The sequence below is a fragment of the Amphiura filiformis genome, chromosome 2 (genome assembly GCF_039555335.1).
Source record: "Amphiura filiformis chromosome 2, Afil_fr2py, whole genome shotgun sequence".
In the NCBI taxonomy this organism is placed as follows: domain Eukaryota; kingdom Metazoa; phylum Echinodermata; class Ophiuroidea; order Amphilepidida; family Amphiuridae; genus Amphiura; species Amphiura filiformis.
The window spans coordinates 18,609,950-18,631,928 of NC_092629.1; the positions used below are offsets into that span (position 1 = coordinate 18,609,950).

Genomic DNA, 21,979 nt, shown 5'->3' on the forward strand with positions numbered 1-21,979 from the left:
CAGACATGTTCGCGTCTACGGAACATGTTGCATTTGACGCGGGCGATAACAGCGCAGTAACCACGCAAACGAGCGAGTCAGAATGTACGCGATATATCTCCGCGCCTAGTAACCCCGTCAATCCGTCAATATCACCTTGGATACGGGGCTTCACCTCCCGCTGTGGTAAGGGATGGGCAGTCATAGGTCTAGGTGGTATGTCTATGGTTCTAAGAGTGTATGAATTAATATTATTCCCGATCGATCTAACCTACATTAACTCCGGTGCAGTCATAGACATACCACCTAGACCTATAACTGCCCATCCCTTACCACAGCGGGAGGTGAAGCCCCGTATCCAAGGTGATATTGACGGATTGACGGGGTTACTAGGCGCGGGGAAATATCGCATACATGTTTGACGCGCTCGTTTGCGTGATTGCTGGGCCGTTATCGCCCGCGTCAAATGCAACATGTTCCGTAGACGCGAACATGTCGGCTTGTATGCGTCCGGGTTGCGTCCTTGTCAAAATTGTTGCTATGCATGTGTTGACTTCACTACGCGAAGCAAAGTCATTGGTCTATGTACTTGTTTGTCTGGGGGTGCAGTGACATAGCCAGGATTTAATTGTGGTGGTTACGAACTTACGAGGGGGTGGCGGCAAAGCCAAATTTTCGTCACCATTTGTCAATTTTTGTCCCACTTTTAGTTATTTTAATGACACTATATTCTTTACCGTTCCTATATAGGATATGTTACTATATAATGGAGTCGATACTACTCACTGCCCGATCCATTTGAAATTAAAGTTTATAGTTCAAACTTTTAAACTGTATCTTAAAGAGAAAAACTACTAAAGGATACAGCTAACTCTACACCTTTACGCCACTAGTGAAACAGAAAATATGGAAAAATCACTCTACGCCACTAGGCCTATTATCACTGATTATTATGTGTTGTGACTGACGAATTGTGTTGAACTAGCTTTCTTTATTGTGCATGACCCGCGCGCCCGAAACGATCAATAACTATACAAATGTCAATATAATTATAGTAAAGCAGTGAACTTGAAAAAAACAAATCTTTATACTTTCCACTTCGTTTTGTCTGATGTTTGGATTTAACGCCCAACAGTGCCACCGTTGAAAACCTGTACAACCTGGCCGCAGTGAATCTGAGCTGCGTTGAGTTAAGTAACATATCTAATTGCATTAAAATCACGTTAAAACATTTTATTTGTTTATTTTAAGTTGTATTTATCAACAGTTACTCTAAAACTTTTTTTGGACGAATTGAGGATTAATTGTACAATGAAATTAACTCAATTATTGAGCCGCTATTATTAGCGATTGCTAAAGGCGGACTCTTCTTTTTTGATCCTCGTCTTAAAATCCTTCTTCTTTTTCAAGCAATGGACGACGGGAACTCGATTCTTTTGCTCATTTCCCCATTTCACAACGCTGATACTGGACCAATTTGCCGCGATTAACACCGATTTCTAATTGTCTAAATGTGTTTATAGGGCCAGGGTGTAGGGTTAGAGTTAGGTTTATGGTTAGGGTTACAGTTAGGGTTAGGTTAAGGTTAGGGTTGGGTTAAAGTCAAAGGTTATACCCCCTTGGTAAAACCTCATTCCGACGATTGCAAATCAGCGACTACCTAGTAGGCCTACATAGTATGCCATTTTAGTCCAAGTGGTGTAAATTCTGGCAACGCTGGTGTTGCACTTCTTGCAGGTGGTCTATTACACGATGCAGTAGGCAGTTTATTAACTATTTACAAATAAAAGCAAAATCACCGCAATTAATATGTGAAAATCTTGGCAGTATTTATATAGTGTGCTCCAAATATTCAATACTGATTCTAGAGAATACAATAATCACATATTTTGGTATTCATTATTAGAGATTATTGAACATTATTTCATTGATTGCAGATACTTCCTATCACCCATGTAGTGCCAGCCATGTAGACATGGTAGATATAGGCATTTCGATGTCAGGTAAGTCTAATTTTAAATACGTTATATTTAATAATATCTATCATGTATAACATTTAATAAAATATTGTATTAGCATGATTAGTAAACGTGTGCGATTTTTGCCATTTCATGCTGTACTCTTACTCGTATGAGCTGGTTTATCCCCGCCAACACACTACGTTTTCACGACGTCAGCTACGTTGTAAATACGTAAATTCGTATGAGTGTTGTGACAACGTTATTTTTGACGTTGATTTTCGGACGTTTATTATTATGATGTTGTAATGACACTGATTCGACGACACGCGGTGAACGTATTATTCAAACGGCCCTATTAAGGGCGGATGGAACGTTGTAACAACGTATGAATAATACATTCACAACTTGACGTCGAAACAACGTCAAATGGCGTTATATTAATGTCCGAAAATCAAAATCAAAAATAATGTTGTCACAACACGAATACGAGTTTACAAATGTAGGTATTTACCATGTTGATGACAACCTCAGTGTAATGTGAACTCGATAAAGTCGCGGTCTGAGCTGAATACCATGTTGACCATTATACCGAATAATAGTTCATTTTGTGAGTTGTTGGTTTTTAAGATTCTCTGTGTTGCTCGTCAAATGTTGGCTCTATGACGCACAGTGTCATCGCCCCGATATCTCCATGGTAGAAATCGCCATGGTAGGTTGAATCCACAGCCACGAAAGGTCATTTTTATTCCGACCTTATGAGATGCATATTATTAGCCAAGTGACCTGACTAAGGCTACTGACAATAGCAGGGGTAATTGATTTCTCGTTCTGTGAGTAAGCGTGTATACGACATTGCGGTCAATGGGCATACTGCCTCCACTGGAGTAGTGCGCTGTAGTACAGGACCAACGCAATATAAAATTAGCGATTTTGGTCAGATTTTGAGTTCAAGACTCACGGCCGTTTCTCAAAGCGCAAACTAACGACTATCATATCTGTTCAACACGTATTTTCAAGTGTATGAGACCAGATCTGGTTTCTTGAGACGAAATCATTTATGGGAGATATTCATCATTTTCTAACCCGGTATCCGAAGATTTTCGTCTGATATGAAAAATCGTGCATAGCAATTCACGTGTATCGATCTCGTGTATTCATTTTAATGTCTCTGCTGCACCAAATAATTTTTAGCCAGGCGATGTCGGTGTGTGACGTGTAATAGATTTTTTTTTGCTGTTATGATTTTTTATTCTATGAAAAAGAAAACTCAAGCGTACTCACAAGCCCGTAAATCAAGGCGAGTCGCCATCTTGTCCCGCCGTCTTGCACCCGCCTTTGTGGGTACCCGTCTTTATGAGGCCTTGTTCAATTTGGTGACTTGTTCTTTGAATGCCTTTGTTTTTGCTTAATGTAATTTTGTACTTGTTAGGCTTTTATACATCCTATCTTTTCATATTATATATTGGGTGCATACATTCTGTAATAGGTTCTCTTTTCATTTCCGTAACGCAAAGGGGTCTTTATGCACCACCCGGTATATTAAGGCTATAGCAACTATAAACTGTTGCAATTTGGTATTTCACAGCATCTTGCGAATGGTAGTGAGCTTTGGGAAAAATTGCATTACTTATTTCATAGCGAGTGTGTAGTAGAATTCAAACATCACAGATATGCTTTTGTTGGTCTTGTGGTTCTTGAGTTATGTTGTAAAGAGGGCTGAAACAACAAAATTGAAGCAGCCAGCTAATGCATCATTTAATTGGATACGGTTGTACACATTTCATTTCTTTTTAATTTCAGATAATAAGGTTCCTATCAACATGATAAAGATGTTTCCTTGATGTTGAATGTTTCTTCATCGAGTTTATAATGCCTGAATTACGATCGTACACAATTACATTTCTTACTTTGTTGATATTGACCCTGACTTTTGTGTTCCTGTCAAGATATTCAACGCTAACAATTGACAACAACTTTGTATCAGGTAAGAATATATTATCATCGTTCACCAGGATACACCTCCGATGTGTTATACCTCCCATCTAAACTTTTGGCAGTTTTGTTTTTAAACATGTTCAAGGGCCACAATTTATGTACTGTTATGTAATGAGGTTTTCGAGATGGCAATTGAAACATCAATACCATTGACAGTGAACTTCGGGTATATATATAAATGCGCTTTTATAAATGCGCACGTGACATCTACAAGTCGCCATACCGTGTTCAACGATGTAAGGTACCCGGATGTGCACAAATTCCACACGCAAAAGTATAGGCGAAAATGACAGGTTACAAGGAAAATTGTTTTTGCAAAATAGTGGCATTGATTGCAAAGGGCAAAATAATTTGACCCGAAACATAAACTCTTTATTTGGATTTTCTGACGGAAAAGCCAGATATAGCTGATTTAAAAAGTTATATTTCAGGAAAAATTTGTTTCCCAATTTGTTCAAAATAGAACAGGGTTTTCGTTTTTCGTCGCATAAATAAATAAATAAATAAATAAATAAATAAATAAATAAATAAATAAATAAATAAATAAATAAATAAATAAAAGTAAATAAATAAACATCAGTTATGTTTGTACATGGGGGTGCTATGCAATAATCATGATCCTTCGATATCCATGATTTATCCTTGCAAATTTATAGCATCGAACCTCCAGCCCATGTTCCTTGCCAGTGCTAGCCACAAAACAAGGTCACAACTGTAGCCACTCCTTCAATGGTCGCCATTTCAGTGATTGATAGCCATCTGGTCACGTGCGCATTTATAAAAGCGCATTTATATATACAACCGAAGTCGACTGATTGGTATATTGATAACTTATAACAGTGATTGGTTTCCCCACAAGTTATAGGCCAGCCTTGATTTACCCTAAATGTTCTTATATTAAATGCAGCAATTATCTATTGTTTTAATATAATTGATGCACTCAAGAATTATATCAAAAGTGCATTCTTTCTCGAGCTAAATACAATAACTCCACGGTCTCCGCGATTATTTTAACTAATGCAACGTGCTCAGTAAATTATACTTATCGTATTTTCGAATACTGATCAATCGATCTGCGAATGTTGGCTTAGTATCATGAAATATTTACAAACTGATTTATAAACAGTGATAATGCAAACTGATTTATATATATATTTATTTCCTTCAGAAAACGGAACCAGATTCGAAGTTATTATTAGGTCAACTTTTGAGAAAGAGGAAGTGGACGTGAAGGAACGGACTGAATCGGTAACGGAGAGTGTAAGTAAATAATGAACTTTAAAAATGGCTTGCGTGAATCCACAATACCACCCCACCTCTTTAGTATAGTTTGCTTCACTGTATGAGTGTTTTTATGATTGTAGCGTAAGAAGCGCAGCGGTAATTCCCTCGCTTTGTACCACTGAGGTCCCGGGTTCAAGCCCCGGCGCGGCCCAAGGACCCATGTGCACTTGCTTTATCCCGATTCCATGCTCGCTCTCGCAGGTTTTCTCCGGGATCTCCGGTTTCCTCCTGTATCGCAAAAATCGGTGATTAGTTGTTTGGTTATCAAAAACTTCCTTCACCCAATGGAATTTGGGGAGCTGCACAGATAATTGGTGGATGTTACAATCTAAATGCGGATAGGTGTGCGCAGTTCAGCATCAACCTAGTTGATGCGATCTGATTGTGATGATTCACCATTGCAGCGAAATTACAGCGCTTTGAGTCCTCTAAGATCTGGAGAAAGGCGCTTTATAAATCCAAAATTTATTATTTATTTATTAAGATGGTAGCGTAAGATGATAGCGTAAGATTTTAGCATTTAGCTAGCAACATTAAGTAATTTCTTTGTACAGCGCTTTGACCTGTTAAGGTGCTTAATAAGTGTCAATTTTTGCGCTGTGATCTTTATAAATTCAAAAACATGAGAAACCAGATGAACACTAGCTTGCTATAAAGGGCGTTGCTCTTGTTATTATGCTAAAACCTTTACTACTTTTAAAGACTATACATTTACACAAGTTTTTATTCTTCTTTACTGTTTGACATTATTTTAAGATAATACTATACAGTATGTTGATAGGTTGACGATAAGACTGAATCTGAAACAATGATTTTACTATTATTATCCACAGCAAGGTAGGCAAGCACGCCCTCATGTTCTTTTTATCTTAGCGGATGACTTAGGCTTCAATGATGTCGGATATCATAATCCATACATTACCTCACCAACTATAGATGAATTAGCAACAACCGGGGTTCGTCTAGAAAACTATTATGTTGCTAATCTCTGCTCTCCATCTAGAGCTCAACTCATGACTGGGCGATACCAGGTCAGTTAACATGGTTAAGGAAATTTATAATTCGCCCAGTTTACAAGCAAACATCACACGTGCGAATCAGAAAATACTGTTCAAAGATATACTAAATGCTGAAGCCAAATCTCGAATATGTGAAGTAAATGATATACCGAATTATAAAAAGATGGCCTATAGGTGTTTCCTATGAGTCATTTAAAAATACTGTTCCTAAGCTGATGCGAACTACTGATTGACATATGCAGTTTTTCTTTTATAGTGCCCAGGTGCATATATCATAAGGAGCTGAAAGGTCAGCTTTATAAAATGCTCCAATTTACACCAAAAATGTCTGAATTTGTTCCTCCTGCATAACCATTTCAAATTAAGAATAATTTGCTCGAGTGTTATATTTCTAAGTTCTAATTTTTACATATAGATGCGAAATGGAATTAATCACATCCTGCAGCCACAATATGACGAATGTTTACCATTAAGTGAAGTTACAATGGCGGATATACTGCGGAATGCTGGGTATTCTACTCATCTGGTTGGCAAGTGGCACCTGGGATACTCAAGAAGAGAATGTACTCCAACTCATCGTGGCTTCGATTCGTTTCTAGGTAGGAATGGGTGGTGTGAAGGCAGGGTGAAGTTAGTGTGTGTGGGGTGTGCTCTGGTTATTCTACTCAGGAATTGTGGGTAGAAATGGATGGTGTGCGGGTGTTTGGGTGTACAGGGTGTAACAATAAAATGTGTACAATTACATTTTGACTTCTCAAAAAAAAAAAAAAGAGTTATGACACAAATGTTATATGCAATACAATTTGTAATATCTTACCTAGAAGAAGACGTTTAGTTGGTTTCTTTACTAGCTTGGGTTCAGAAACTATGTCCGATTAACTAAATCTTCCAGAAAACGTGTTGGGCCACTTTTGCCATGTGTGCGTATATCACGTTTGCACCGCTACGCGTAAAACAACTTGTACGCTTATTGTGCATTAAATTATTGTGCATTAAGAACTGACACAAACGTATTATGAAGTGGTTTTTCTTCATAAATTAACATGTACTAAATAATAATAGGAGATTTTTTTAAAATATATAAATGAAGTCATGATATTTCTTTTCAAATGACTTATAAATAAAGAAATTTCTCATATTCCTGAGATATCATCATTGGTAAAACCAAGGAGTTTATATAGGAAGGAGAGAAAATAGATTATGTAACGCTTATTGTTCCTTTGTGCCAATTAGAGTTCCCGACACACTATTCATCGAGAGGTACCTTTTGTTCGAGACAAAGGGCTTCCGCCATTAAATCGGTAACTGACCTGACCAGCGTATTAACGCTATAATAGGCAGGCTACTGTCAATAAGCATTGATAAGTGATGAAACGAAAGTCACGTAAAAGCGCCTATACGAACGAGAGGTACCTTTTGTTCTAGTCCATCCCAAGGGTGTGCGTGAGTTGTCGCATGCACACAAAACAGAGGTTCACCTACAATACAAACCTATTGCAGCGCCCAAATTGGTTTGGGCGCTCATTTGATTATACTCAGTGAACACGCTTTGCTTTACCGTTTCGCTACGGACAGTTCAGCAGCATAGGCAAAGTGTGCGCTCTGTGTGGCGGATATAAGAATTGCCTACATTGTTTGCCAATAGGTCTACATATAAGGATTTAAAGTAATTATGATATCACTCCTACTGTAGTATTTTTAAGGACATTAGCCGCGGTCCACATCGTGTTTTATTATGTATAGGCCTACCATAGTATTTTACATGAGCATCGCGTATATAGGAGTCTACCCTGGACCTCAAATGTGATATATTTGCTGATAACTCGAGAAGCATATAGCCATACTATTTCTGAATCAATCAATAAAGCAAAGCAAATCATACTTGTAGGCCTATAATACTATATTAAATATAATTACGGACCAACCGATACGGCTCGATACGCCCAATGTATGAATAAAAGCACCTAACAATAAAGTCGCCCAATTGAACAGTTGTAGGTGTCGATCGCACGACTTCATTAATATTGATTGGCAACATTTTCCAATATGTCAGCGCTCAAATCGGACACAATAGAACAATAGACTATTCAGTGCGTTGGGTAAAACTAAGATCAGTTTTTGTATTCATAAGTAGATAACAAACGTTGTGGAGCTGCAGCCATGACTCCTAGTAAATAAGGGTGTTAAGTCAGTGCTTAGTTGTGACTTTCAAAAACTCAAGGAGATACTCTTTTATGTAATCATTTCTACCACTTCGAATACATCATTGTTTACAATTGCCTATCATAAGACCAAGTGGTCCATGGTTCAACTCTATTTAGTCACTTTTGTCGTACACAGACAAAAGTGACTAGGTAACATAATTGACCATATCTTCATTTGTAAACCATCGATTTTATTGGAACATAGCTTGTCTGGTGGCTAAAGAAATTATCTTGATAGCCATATAAATAGTAAACCAAAAAATAAGCAGCATACTTGTGTAATTCTACTTTCCAAATTGTACACATTTTATTGTTACACCCTGTATATGTATTTCTTATATAACTTTTTCCCACATTATTTATCTACGCGAGGTAAAATGGTACGCAAGCTAAGCAGTAAACCAAGCGTGCCTTCAATTTCGAGGGCCTTTTTTTTATTATTAAAACGCATTTGTCAGCTTAATTTTCCAAACGTTTGTTACGTAACACCGTGCTTTCAATCCGTAATAATTTTCCGTTGAACAAAGGAGGTCACGAAGTTGCCATCGTGCTTAGGTTTTATACACAAGCACATAATAAACGCAGCGGAGCTGTCTGTGGAAACAAGAATGTCTATCTTGGGCTTCCTCCTATCCACTCCACAACACAACAACACACCCCACCACCGGCCATTCTCCGCACACCCCACATGCTCAAACAATACCTGAAGTTTGGTTCACTGATTTATTTTTCCTAATCCACAGGTTTCTTGTCAGGAAGTGAATGTTATAAGAAACATGTTATACGATGGCCACAAAATGGACACAATTATAGCGGCTATGATTTCTACGTAAATGAACGGATAGCGTACGAATACAAGAATCAATATTCCACTCATATATTTGCCCGAAGAACTAAGCATATCATAGAACAGCACAACACAACTAAGGTATATAATAATTATGTACAGACTATCATTAAAGGGGTATTTCGTGATTCTAGCATTTTCTTTTATTATGGTACAGTTTGACATATCTATGAAAATCAGTAAGTTTTAAATTGATGGCGCCCTATATGTAAGTGGTTATCACGCACATAGGTGGTAAACGGCCATGTTGCCTTGGGTGCCTAACCGGAAGTCCCTTTGCCGTCTGCCGAGTAATCTTTCTCCTTTCGGATGTGGACCTTCCGTCTTGTTGGCGGACGTCCTACTGCCTACGCCAACTCTCGCTTAAGCTTGCTATGACCTAACACCATGGCCGAACCACTGCAACCGCCTCTTGAAACTGTTTATGGTCCTGTGTTACAAACTGGGGTACCTTTGTGTTACATAGTAAAAAATGAAATGTTTCAAACATTTTACCTACACGTCTCATTTGAAGTGGTTTATCCTCCTGAGCATTTTGACACCTTTTTTTTATTATAATGGAATCGGTTAAAAAATGAGAGAGTGTGGGCAAAAGCAATACAAAAGTAGTGGGGATTTAACCCCACCTCTTTTTTCCACATTTACAATATCTTAGAGCAAGTATTAGTCTTTTAAATGACCTTCTGTATTTATTTACTTGGTTTAGATGTCCGGAAGTTCATTTAGATATTTTTTACTAGATTCAAATTTTTAATGGGGGTTTTAGATCAAATTTACGATATGAATCCCTCCCCCTAATCCACCTCCCCCTAATCCACAACCACCCTTGGCACATTTCATGCCAAACGTCATAAGAAAATAATTAAAAATTATTTTAAAACAGGATAAAAACATGAGTAATATAGAATAAATAAGCCCCAATTTAAGACCTAATTGAATCTTCTAAGTGAAAGAATACTCAAGAGACAGTGTTTTGAAATCCAAGCTGCACATCAAAATATAACAAAACCACCTTCTTGGGTACCCCAGTATATGACGCAGGATCTTCTGTGATGAAGATGCTGCCTATGCTTAATGTCATCATTTTTTATTTTGTCTGGAAGATAAACTTCTTGACTGACTTGTTCAGTTTAGACATGTAGTTTGACATGATGTGCGGAGCTGGGTGTTCATCATTAGAATCCTAGTACTGACCGGGACTAGGGAAGGAAGATGACCCCGACTGGTTCGAAATACAATGGCAGCACCACACGAGCAGTGTACTTCGGGTATTATATAAATGCGCTTTTATAAATTCGCAAGTGACTAGATGGCCAGTGCCACATTTGCATTACATCATTGAAACTCACTGTCAATCACTGAAATGGCGACCATTGAGGGAGTGGCTAGAGTTGTGACTAGCACTAGCAATGAACATTGGCTGGAGGTTCGATGCTAATTTGAAAGGGTAATTGATATCAAAGGAGATCGCATTGATTCCTTTGATGCCAATTTGATTTACAGAAGGGCTCATGATTATTGCACAGCCCCCCATGTACAAATATAACTAAATTTTATTTACTTATTTATTTATTTATTTATTTATTTATCTATTTATATATCTATCTATTTAATTATTTATTTATTATTTATTTATTTGTTTATTTATTTATTTATTTATTTATTTATTTATTTATTTATTTATTTATTTATTTATTTATTATTACTTAGTTATTATTTACTTCTGTACTTACTTATTATTTTATAAATATTATTTGTTCCCCCTTTTGGCTGGGCAAAACCACCCTCCTTACTACACTCATATATTTTTTTTTTTGCACATTGCCCCCTTCCGTGAAGAAATAAACGTTATAAGCCGTTTGAACCAAATTGACTATACAATTACAATATAAAATACTACGACAATAATGTGTATGACGATCTAACTTGCCACACTGGCCGAATAAACCATGCATCACATACGTCAAATTGTCATAACACGCGTGAGCGTGATGTATCGTACAGAATCTTCCTCAACATCTTCCAGCCGGGATGATTAGATCATGTACATTCATCCACGTGTTTATACTCTAAGTTGCACGTCAAAGTGTGTACAGATTACCGATTTAGCATGCAACGACACAAAAAGGTGCTTAAAAACACATTCTGAATTAGTTTTTTTGTCCATTTTGTTACTTAATTGAATGTGAGCGAGCGAATGAGTAGTTAGGGTTGAGGGGGTCGGGCGGGGACAGCTAGTCTATTGGTCCGAGAGGGTCATTATTCCGAAAAGGATAGAAATTATAGTTTCGTCAACTTACGTTAAAATTAGAGTTAAAATTAGGGTCAGGGTGGCACTACAAGGGGGAGGGGAAAATATTTTTCATGACGCCCAAATAAATAATTTCATGACCCACTCCTTCCGAAGAAAATGACAGCCCCCTAATTCCCTGTCCTCACGTGCAAAAATTATCAAATAACATCATCGGCAGCTACACAGTTCTGACCTTAATGCCCGTAAGAATCCCATTACGTCATCGATAAGGCCAAAAGCACAAAAATATTTTATATCAGCTATGTCTAGCTTTTCCGTTGTTAATTTATAGTTAATTGTTAGTTTATCTTTGGGGCCAAATTATTTTACCCTTTGCAATAAATGCCACTATTTTACAAGAACAATTTTTCTTGCGACCTGTCATTTTCGCCTAGATACTTATGCATGTGTTCATCCGGGTACCTTACATCGTTTAATACTTAATACTTGTAGATGTCACGTGTGAATTTATAAAAGCGCATTATATATAGCTTATATCTGAAGTACACTGATGAGCATTGGGAAATGCCCCCAGTCAGAATTCATACCCCCAGATGCAATTCACCTAATAAAAACCAAAGTAACGAAATATTTACACGTTTACGGCAGTTTTGCGCAAAATTGGTTGATTTTGCCCCCCCCCCCACATGAACCCCACTCCCGAAAAAAAAGTTATGGTGTCGCCGGGAAAAATTACCATATATATACTAATTATTTTTATCATGTTTATAATCAACACAAAAAAATCAAATTCCCTCAAAACTGGGGCATACGATTATATTGCACTTACTTGTCGATTTGACCCTTAACTGATATTAACAAGTCACTATATTTTACTAACTAATATTCGTTATTTTACAGCCACTCTTCATATTTTTATCTCTACAAGCGGTTCATTCACCCTTTTCTGTACCAGAGAGATATATTCACAAAAATAAACATTTAAAGGACCCTGTCAGACGAATATACGCAGGTATGGTGACTTGTATGGACGAAGCTATCGGAAATATCACGCAAGCTCTGAAGAATAATGGCATGTGGGATAATACAATACTAATATTCTCCACAGGTAAATATTTTTTTATCTAAAGCAATTTTCTGAAAGTTATACAGGATGCTACGATATTACCCACATTAAAGGCCCATTCAGTGATTTGCTCATCCGGACGATCGTAAAAATCATCAAAATTCAGATTTTGGTACCTTTGTCATTATCATAGATGTGCTAACATAGCCTATGAGTGGTTCAGTCGTGTATTTAAGACAAAAGAAGACATTTTACACGAATCTGTAATTTAGATACTGACAGTATCTAAATTAGCTACATGTATTTGAATGGGGCTTAAAACTTCGCCAGTACTGCTGTTTTCTTCGTTTTTTGCCAAATTTGTCATTTCACTTTTAAGCAATTTATAAACAATTTCAATTTTTTTAACACTTGCGCTGGGATCACAGAAAGGGCCTTTAATGTAAATAAATAAGTTTAATAGAAACAAACATAATTGCGGAGTTTCCAAATTTGTCGTCTCTAATTACAAAATACTACAAGTGCCTAATATTACAATCAAGTTTAGTATTAAACAAGACGGCGTTAACAAGATGCGTTTGAGTAGACTTTTCATGAAATGTGTGTTTATCGGATAAACTTTATCTTACGTGAAAATAGAAAAAAGTGTAGTAATTGATACTTCATCTCAAATATTGTCGATGTTTCCATTGGAGTTAAGCAGGGTGATGTTATGTTTCCGTTTCTATTTTTGTAACTAGTAGACCTCCTTTTAAATGAGGCAACTTCCGGTAATTCGGTCGTTGGAGCACATCCTGACCTCGTCACTCCAGGCGTCATCATGCTAGAATGTTAAATGATTCGGATTTTGCTAACAACATTGGCCTCTTGGATCCACTATCCCCTGAGCACATACCCAGCTGCAGAGCAGCAGCAGCAGCAGCAGAGAAATAGACCTCGTAAGAAGTCTCATAAGAAGCGTATCTTAGACAGAGTATATGACTGCTAACCGCCATCCCCATCTGATACTTCAAGTCTATGGTGAACCCATCAACCACGTGACAAATTTAACGTCATGACATCTGCTTATGCTACCCCATCCCTCACACCCATGTATATACCCATACATATTGTCATTAATATTTTGCTATGCTTGGTTTACATATTAGATAATGGTGGACCAATGGAAAAATATGAAGATCATGAATTTCTCAATCCTACAAATACTCCAACGGTGGCTTCGAATTGGCCGCTAAGAGGTGGTAAAGCTACAGATTGGGAGGGTGGAATCCGAGGTGCCGCCTTTGTACACAGTCCCCTCCTGATGTCACATGTTCGTGGAACAGAAAACAGGGAGTTAATGGGTATGGTGGATTGGTTGCCCACCATTGCAGGCTACTTAGGGAAGGGCAATATAGACAATCTAACACTGGATGGTTACAATATATGGAATGCAATAAGGTCAGCATGTTTACAATATTCTTGTTTTATTATTACATAAGGATCAAATCGCCGAGCGGGGAGTTTTTGACTATGTTTTGTATAGTAAAAGATCTAAATCTCCCACACAGGGAGTGTGAATTTCAAAAGGGGCTAGCTGATGAGTGGGTGACTCAAAGTGTGGACTTAAAGTGGCATTTTAAACTCTAGTGATAACACTTTTGCAGTGCATGATGGGCTTCCTTAAATCATCCTCTGATAGACGACAGGCAGGTCCAATATTTTGAATAGTGGATGCCGGCGCAGCCGGTATCTACTACGATAAAAATATTGGACCCGCCTGTCGTCTATCATAGGTAGAGGATAGTAAAAACAAAAATTCCTATCGTTTATTCTCATTCTTAGTCAGTTAAATATTATTTTAATAACTGTAAACTATCTTTACGCAAAAACTAAGTTACCATCATAAAAACTCCCCTTATTATAAAATGAACGAAACTTGTTTACAACTTCACGTATTCTGTTCCACGAACTGCTAGCGCGTGCTTGTATTCCGCACAAGTCTACGCATACAACGCGATACATACGTGTATGGCAAGCCAAAAGCCCCATTACGTATTGCGACAACGCGTTGCTTTCGCCAAAGCAACGCGTTGCTTTCGAAAGCAACGCGTTGCTAAGCCAGCCAATAGAAATAGAGCTTTTAGCAACGCGTTGCTTTCAGAAGCAACGCGTTGCTTACATACTCAATTCAGGGGCGCCCAAGCCGAGTTTTGATTAGCCAATCATATCGGCGCTTTGAAGAGCTGTTGGTTATGTCCATCCCGCCTTAGTGGTACTAGCCTACATGTTTTGTGTTTTGCGTGTATCATACTATAATTGTACACGCAATTGTAGACCTAAATACTCAGTCTGAGAAATTCCTTGAGCAACAATATTAATTTGTTCATATCATAAAACGAATCCATTTCAGGCGTAAAATTTCACAGATATTATGAGAACAATAAATAAGCTTATAAAGAGTTTCTTGCATGCTTGTGTGTATCCTGTAAGAGTCGCTGTGATTGGTTGTCGCCACAAGACGTAAAGAATGACAACAACGTGTTGCGAACCTCTACAAGCGTGTTACGCGATATCAACACTCATGATGACGTTGGGTCGTCTACGGCCTGATAGACGGCACCCGAAATCATGCGATTGTCCAATCAGATTATGTGTCTACTAATAAGACCACCCCACTGACTAAGAATGAATTATGGTGGATGTATTTGACCTATGATATTGTTTTTTTCACAGTTCTTCGATTTTTAAGGCATTGTCTCGACTCGACCAATAAATTAGAGCATTGGATTAAAACCACACCACTCCACGCCATACATAAATTCTGCCAGTCACATTTCCCCAATATGAAATTTTTTTAAAGTAAAATTTTAATTTTAATTTTACTTCATTAAAGTTTGGCGGAGGCGGGGTTCGAACTCACGGCGGCGGACTGCTTTGGACACACTATGAACCCATCAGCGCCTTAGACCACTCGTCCACTTGTCATGTTGGAATTCATTTGAAACTTATTTGAACATATAATCGCAACTTCAACATAGGCCTACCACGTGACAAGCAAAGGCAGAAAACGTACCATATTTTGGAATTTTATTTCAAATAAAAACATTTATGTGTATTATTAGCGCTCAATTGTTGTTAACTGCGTGTTTTATAAAAAAAAATCAACGATAAGCATGATAACTGGGCGTCTATATGGACAATACATTATATCGATTTTGACACGTGCTTGTGTCTCAGTACATTTCCATAGTCAGTAAAATACTATAGAGAAAAACCTACCATTTTCTTGTATACACGTTCGATGTTTTGATCAAGTATGTGAATATTCGACATTAGACCCAATTTTTTTTTTTCAGGAAATAAAAGATTAGATTACCATAAAAAACGAAACAGTAATCTTTTGCCGGGTCTAATGTTATTTATACATAGAATTTTCAACGTTTTTTCTATCCTTATTCTTGCTCAATTAAAAAAATACTTTTGGCGTATATAAAATTGAAATAAAATTCTCTGCCTCATAAACGACATCAAATGTGCCATAATTGGGTATCACGAATCGTTATATATGATGTGCAGTTAATTTTCATATTTTCATTTATACAGAGGATGCTTCAGTTTTGACAGGAAAAATATTTTCTTGAAAACCCTCTCACTCGGTTATTTTAAAAAGGTAACCACGCTTCCCTAGAATGTGCAATAAATTAGCATTAAAATTGTTCTTATTCTAACAGCAAGCGTTTCTAGAATGTATTATGGCGAAATGTGGTGTAGATTAAAACCATTCAATTCGATAAAGAAAACAACTTCAGTCATTAGGGTCATCTTTGTTGGTGCCACTTATTGTCACGCTACAAATTGAGGGAGTAAAAGGCCATCAAAGGTCAATATGGCACAAACAAAACAAACAAGAAAACCCCGTGATTTTCAGCTTGAAATGCCCCCTACTAATAAAATAAAGAATACCTTGGACACACCGCTTCTCCAAATATCATAGCACCGTGACGCAACTTGCACATGTACATTGAATTAGCGAATATATATAGAATGTTGACATATTATATTGCGTCAAAAGTCATCAAAAGGTAATCGAACTTAGGCTATAAAACTAATAGGTGTGTTTCTAGTTGCAAGTCTACAAAGTGCAATGCGCAAAACTTCACAACTGTGTTTTTGCTACCATGTCAGTTACTAGTATTCCAGTGATTTGAGTTGCTTCCGCTGATTTTGTAATGATATCTATCTCCGTGTTTAGCTTGTTATTTTAATGATTTTTTAGTCCAAATATTTAATAACATCGCAATGCAAAAAAGGCACCAGAATGCAATCCGTGCTACTGGAAACCGATTTATTTCTCTTTTTTCAGATTTAATAGTCTGTGTCATGTATTTTGGGTCGTAGGTTGCATAAAACAAACACAAAATGGCTGTGTTGTCTTTGCCACAGCGTTTCTAGTTATTATTTGTATACTCCTAATTTCTGTTTCAGCCAAGGTGAAAGGTCACCAAGGCAAGAGCTTTTACATAACGTCGCGGTACATGGAGGTAAAGGGCAGGTAAAGGCGTATGGTGCTATACGGTACGGGGATTGGAAACTGCTTCAACCTGCACCAGGTATGAACCTCGATTCTCTTATAATCCAAAAATATATATGCAAATTAGATCAATCGTTGATCATGAAAATTGTCCTTCCAATCATCAGGTTTTTAAAGTTGGCTAACAAAGATTACGAATGTCCATCAAATTGATTGAAAGAAACAAATATCTAATAAGCTTAAAGACCATTGCGCTATTTTCAAAATGATGGCTTTTGGTAAATTTTATTTTAAAGATTTTACAAATGGTAGCTGAAACAACAAAACCCAAAACAACATTTCTTTTGGAGACTGATGTCACGATTCATGAACTGTTACCTTATTTATTGCTGAGTGTACGCAGCTGATACCGGTGGCGGCGCCACGGGAGGGAGGGAGAAGGGCATGGGGGATGCTCCCATTGTCAGAACTCTTTCCTCCCTGCATGTTGCATTCCAGTAAAAACCCGAAATTACGAAAATTTGTTGATTTTGCCCCCCTGAAATTCACTTTGCCCCTCCCATGCCCTCCTGAAAATTTTCTGGCGCCGCCAATGACTGATATTTCCATAAGCCTTTTTGAAAAATGACATCCAAAATATTTGTTTAAAGTGGGGCCTCGGTAATCAGTGGCGTACCGTGGCTGCTCCTACCCCGGGGGCTGAAAAATTCAATTTTGCCGCCCCTTCCTCAACAGCCCAAAAAGGTTGACCCAACCAATTTTTTTCCGGTCGTTTGAAAAAGTGAAGAGCATAAAAAAAAAGGATTATAGGCGCTAGCGCCTTAAAAGCATCACATTTTGAGGTATAGTACCATTTTTTCACAATTTCTTATACATTTTTACGCCCTATTTATACCCGCATGCAATAGCATGCAGGGTATCTTCCCATCCTGTGGTTTCTTCTCCTCCTCCTCCTCCTCCTTTTCCTCCCATCAAACACACCATTCTGTCAAGGCTAGCGCTAAAACTACAAGGGCCCCAGGTCCCATATGTGGTACACTTATGGGCCCTACCCTGTAGAAGTGCCTTTTGCCCATCTTGGCCCCAGAGGTCAAGGTCACGGGCCCCAGGGGCCCAAATGTGAAAATTCAAAGCACGCCGTTTCTCATCAAATGAAGCAGCCTCAGGGCCCTGAGTTGGTACACTGATAGCCCTAGGGGTACTCTATATTTACAAATATACAAGAGCCCCATATGTTATATATTATTGGCCCCAGGGACCCAAATGTTAAAATATGGTGCAACAGATTGACAAGTCTAGCTCTATAAGTATAAGATGACTAGGGATCATATGTGGCATATGTATGGGCCCTAAGTTGTAGATGTGCCTTTTGCCCATTTTGGCCCCATATGTACAAGGCTAGGGGCCCCAGGGGCCTAAATGTTAAAACAAAGGGCCGGCCGTTTCTCAGCAAATAAAGTAGCTACAGGGCTCAGATTTGGTACACAGATAGGTTTACAGTATTATATTGTCATATGTATATATGTACCCCATATGTCACATAATATGGGCCCCTGGGCCCCAAACGCTAAAACATAGGGCCGGTCGTTACTCTGTAAATAAAGCAGCTTTAGGGCTCAGAGTTAGTACACAGATTGCACCTGAAAATCACATTGTTATATGTACATGTGAGCCCCATATATTACATTATATGGGCCCCAGGGCCCCAAACTCTAAAACATAGGGCCGGCCGTTACTCTGTAAATAAAGCAGCTTTAGGGCTCAGAGTTAGTACACAGATTGCACATGAAAATCACATTGTTATATGTACATGTGAGCCCATTATATTACATTATATGGGGCCCGGGGCCCGAAAAAGTTAAAAAATAGGGCCGGCCGTTACTCAGTAAATAAAGCAGCTACAATGCCCAGCTTGAGTCTACTGATAGCACAAGAGAATTAAACTTCAACATATGTCCATGGGCCTAATAAGTCAAATATTATGGGCCCCATGGCCCCAAATTTTAAAACAAAGGGCCGGCCGTTTCTCATCAAATAAAGCAGCTTCCGGGCTCAGAATTTGTACACAGTAGCACCTGAGAATTATATTGTTATTAACACCCACATACCCCCCTCACCCTACACATGTAGGACTAAACAGACATATCCGTATTATAATTATTAATATAATAATTGGAAATACCAGCGTGAAGCGTTAAGGCTGTTCCAGTTCAATTACATACCCATTGGCTGTTCCATTTAATTTACATACTCCCTCTGAAATGGCCCCAAAAAAGGCTGTTCCGTTTAATTTGCATACTCCCTCTGAAATGGCTGTTCCGTTTAATTTACATACTCCCTCTGGAATAGTTTCCCCTAATCATATTGTATAGCCTCGCTGTGAGTAAGAGAGACTGACAACAGCAACCTATGGAGAGTAAGAGAGACGACTCCCCTGGGAGGGGACGTTTTACTATTTCTTTATTTTAAGTGCTACGACAGTGCAACCTACATTCAATAAAAGCTTGTGACTTGGACTTTCACTTTTTACACATTTTCTGCCCAATTGGGCGACTTTTTACAATTTCAGCAAATAAGGACTGTAAGTTTCGGTACACCGATAACATGCGGGTATAGCCGTATTTGTGTACAAATATACAGCCTTCTAGTTTCTTTACTAATTCTTTTTGCAGCCCCTTCTTCTTCCACCGCCCCTCTTTTTGCCGCCCCTTCTTCTTCCGCCGCCCCTTTGTTTTGGCCGCCCCTGCTTTGACCCCGGGGGGCTCGCGCACCCAAAGCCCGCCCCCCCAAAAAAAACCCCCAAAACAAACATTCGCGCATGGTAATGCTTTATGTGATGTAAACCTAAATATTTCTTTGGAAATGACGATAGGGACATGATGTTTACATGTTTTACTAAATAATGTGAATATTGTTTCTTCACAGGGGGAAATTTCAATTTTCACGTACAACGTGGCTTGCATATTCCGCCACCGGAGATGAATATAACTATTCAATCAACAAAATTTCAAGTCGTTGACGGTTCGGACTCCTCCACATGGCTGTTTAATATTAAACGAGATCCAAGAGAGCTTCATAATCTGGCAGCAGAGCATCCAGAGATGACATCGCTATTAAGAGATAAATTGACTAAATACTCCAAGTTTATTGAACATCATGGCGATAGAAAGTTGGTGGATCCAGAGATGTATATGAAAAATAAGACAATTGGACCATGGTTATAAATGGGTTTTTACACAGCCGTGACGTTAGTCACGGCTGTGTCTTTTTTCTTACAGGATCTTCTTCTTCTTCTTCTTCTTCTTCTTATACCCGCATGCGAAGCATGGACGGGTATATTGCCATCCTATGGTTTCTTATACCCGCATGCGAAGCATGGACGGGTATATTGTTATCCTTTGGTTTCTTCTCCTTATACCCGCATGGACGGGTTTTTGCCATCCTGTGGTTTCCTTTCCTTCTCCTCCTCCTCCTCCTCCTTCCATCAAACACATCATTCTGTCAAGGCTAGCGCTAAAACTACAAGGGCCCCAGGACCCATATGTGGTACACTTATGGGCCCTACCCCGTAGAAGTGCCTTTTGCCCATCTTGGCCCCAGAGGTCAAAGGTCACGGGCCCCAGGGGCCCAAATGTGAAAATACAAAGCACGCCATTTCTCATCAAATGAAGCAGCCTCAGGGCCCTGAGTTGGTACACTGATAGCCCTAGGGGTACTCTATGCTTACAAATATACAAGAGCCCCATATGTTATATATTATGGGCCCCAGGGGCCCAAATGTTAAAATATGGTGCAACAGATTGACAAGCCTAGCTCTAAAATTACAAGATCACTAGGGCTCATATGTGGCATATGTATGGGCCTTAAGTTGTAGATGTGCCTTTTGTCCATTTTGGCCCCAGATGTACAAGGCTGGGGGCCCAAGGGGCCCTAATGTTAAAACAAAGGGCCGGCCGTGTCTCAGCAAATAAAGTAGCTACAGGGTTCAGATTTGGTACACAGATAGGTCTTTTAGTATTATATTGTCATATGTATATATAATCCCCATATGTCACATAATATGGGCCCCAGGGCCCCAAACGCTAAAACATAAGGCCGGCCGTTACTCAGTAAATAAAGCAGCTACAATGCCCAGCTTGAGTCTACTGATAGCACTTGAGAATCATACTTTAACATATGTACATGAGCCCCATAAGTCATATATATTGGGCCCCAGGGCCCCAAATGTTAAAACAAAGGGCCGGCCGTTTCTCATCATATAAAGCAGCTGTATGGCTCAGAGTTTGTACACAGATTGCACCTGAAAATTACATTGTTATATGTACATATGAGCCCCATATATCACATAATATTGGCCCCAGGGCCCCAAACGCAAAATATAGGGACGCTCGTTACTCAGTAAATAAAGTAGCTACAGTGGCCAGCTTGAGTCTACTGATAGCACTTGACTTATGATGCCCATGTACATAATTATGTTGAAGAAGTATAATTATGTACATGGGCCTCATAAGTCAAATATTATGGGCCCCAGGGCCCCAAATGTTAAAACAAAGGGCGGGCCGTTTCTCATCAAAGAAAGCAGCTTCCGGATTCAGAATATGTACACAGATAGCACCTGAGAATTATATTGTTACTAACACCCACACACTCATCCACCCCCACACACGTAGGACTAAACAGACAGATCGTATTATATCATACTTGGAAATACCAGCGTGAAGCGTTAGGGCTGTGCCAGTTAAATTACATACCCATTGGCTGTTCCATTTAATTTACATACTCCCTCTGAAATGGCCTCAAAAAAGGCTGTTCCATATAATTTACATACTCCCTCTGAAATGGCTGTCCCATTTAATT

The 21,979-nt window shown here is 38.6% G+C and overlaps 1 protein-coding gene across 1 annotated transcript; it reads left to right on the forward strand.

Annotated features, from left to right (window-relative positions):
• The first annotated feature begins 1,706 nt into the window (after nucleotides 1–1,706).
• LOC140145956 (arylsulfatase B-like) lies at nucleotides 1,707–20,378 on the forward strand. Its single transcript, XM_072167692.1, has 10 exons — nucleotides 1,707–1,982; nucleotides 3,741–3,924; nucleotides 5,104–5,195; nucleotides 6,053–6,250; nucleotides 6,654–6,837; nucleotides 9,186–9,370; nucleotides 12,444–12,651; nucleotides 13,758–14,049; nucleotides 17,077–17,201; nucleotides 20,048–20,378. The coding sequence occupies exons 2-10, from the start codon at nucleotides 3,810–3,812 to the stop codon at nucleotides 20,344–20,346; spliced, it is 1,698 nt and encodes a 565-aa protein (XP_072023793.1). The 5' UTR covers nucleotides 1,707–1,982; nucleotides 3,741–3,809; the 3' UTR covers nucleotides 20,347–20,378.
• Nucleotides 20,379–21,979: the final 1,601 nt, after the last annotated feature.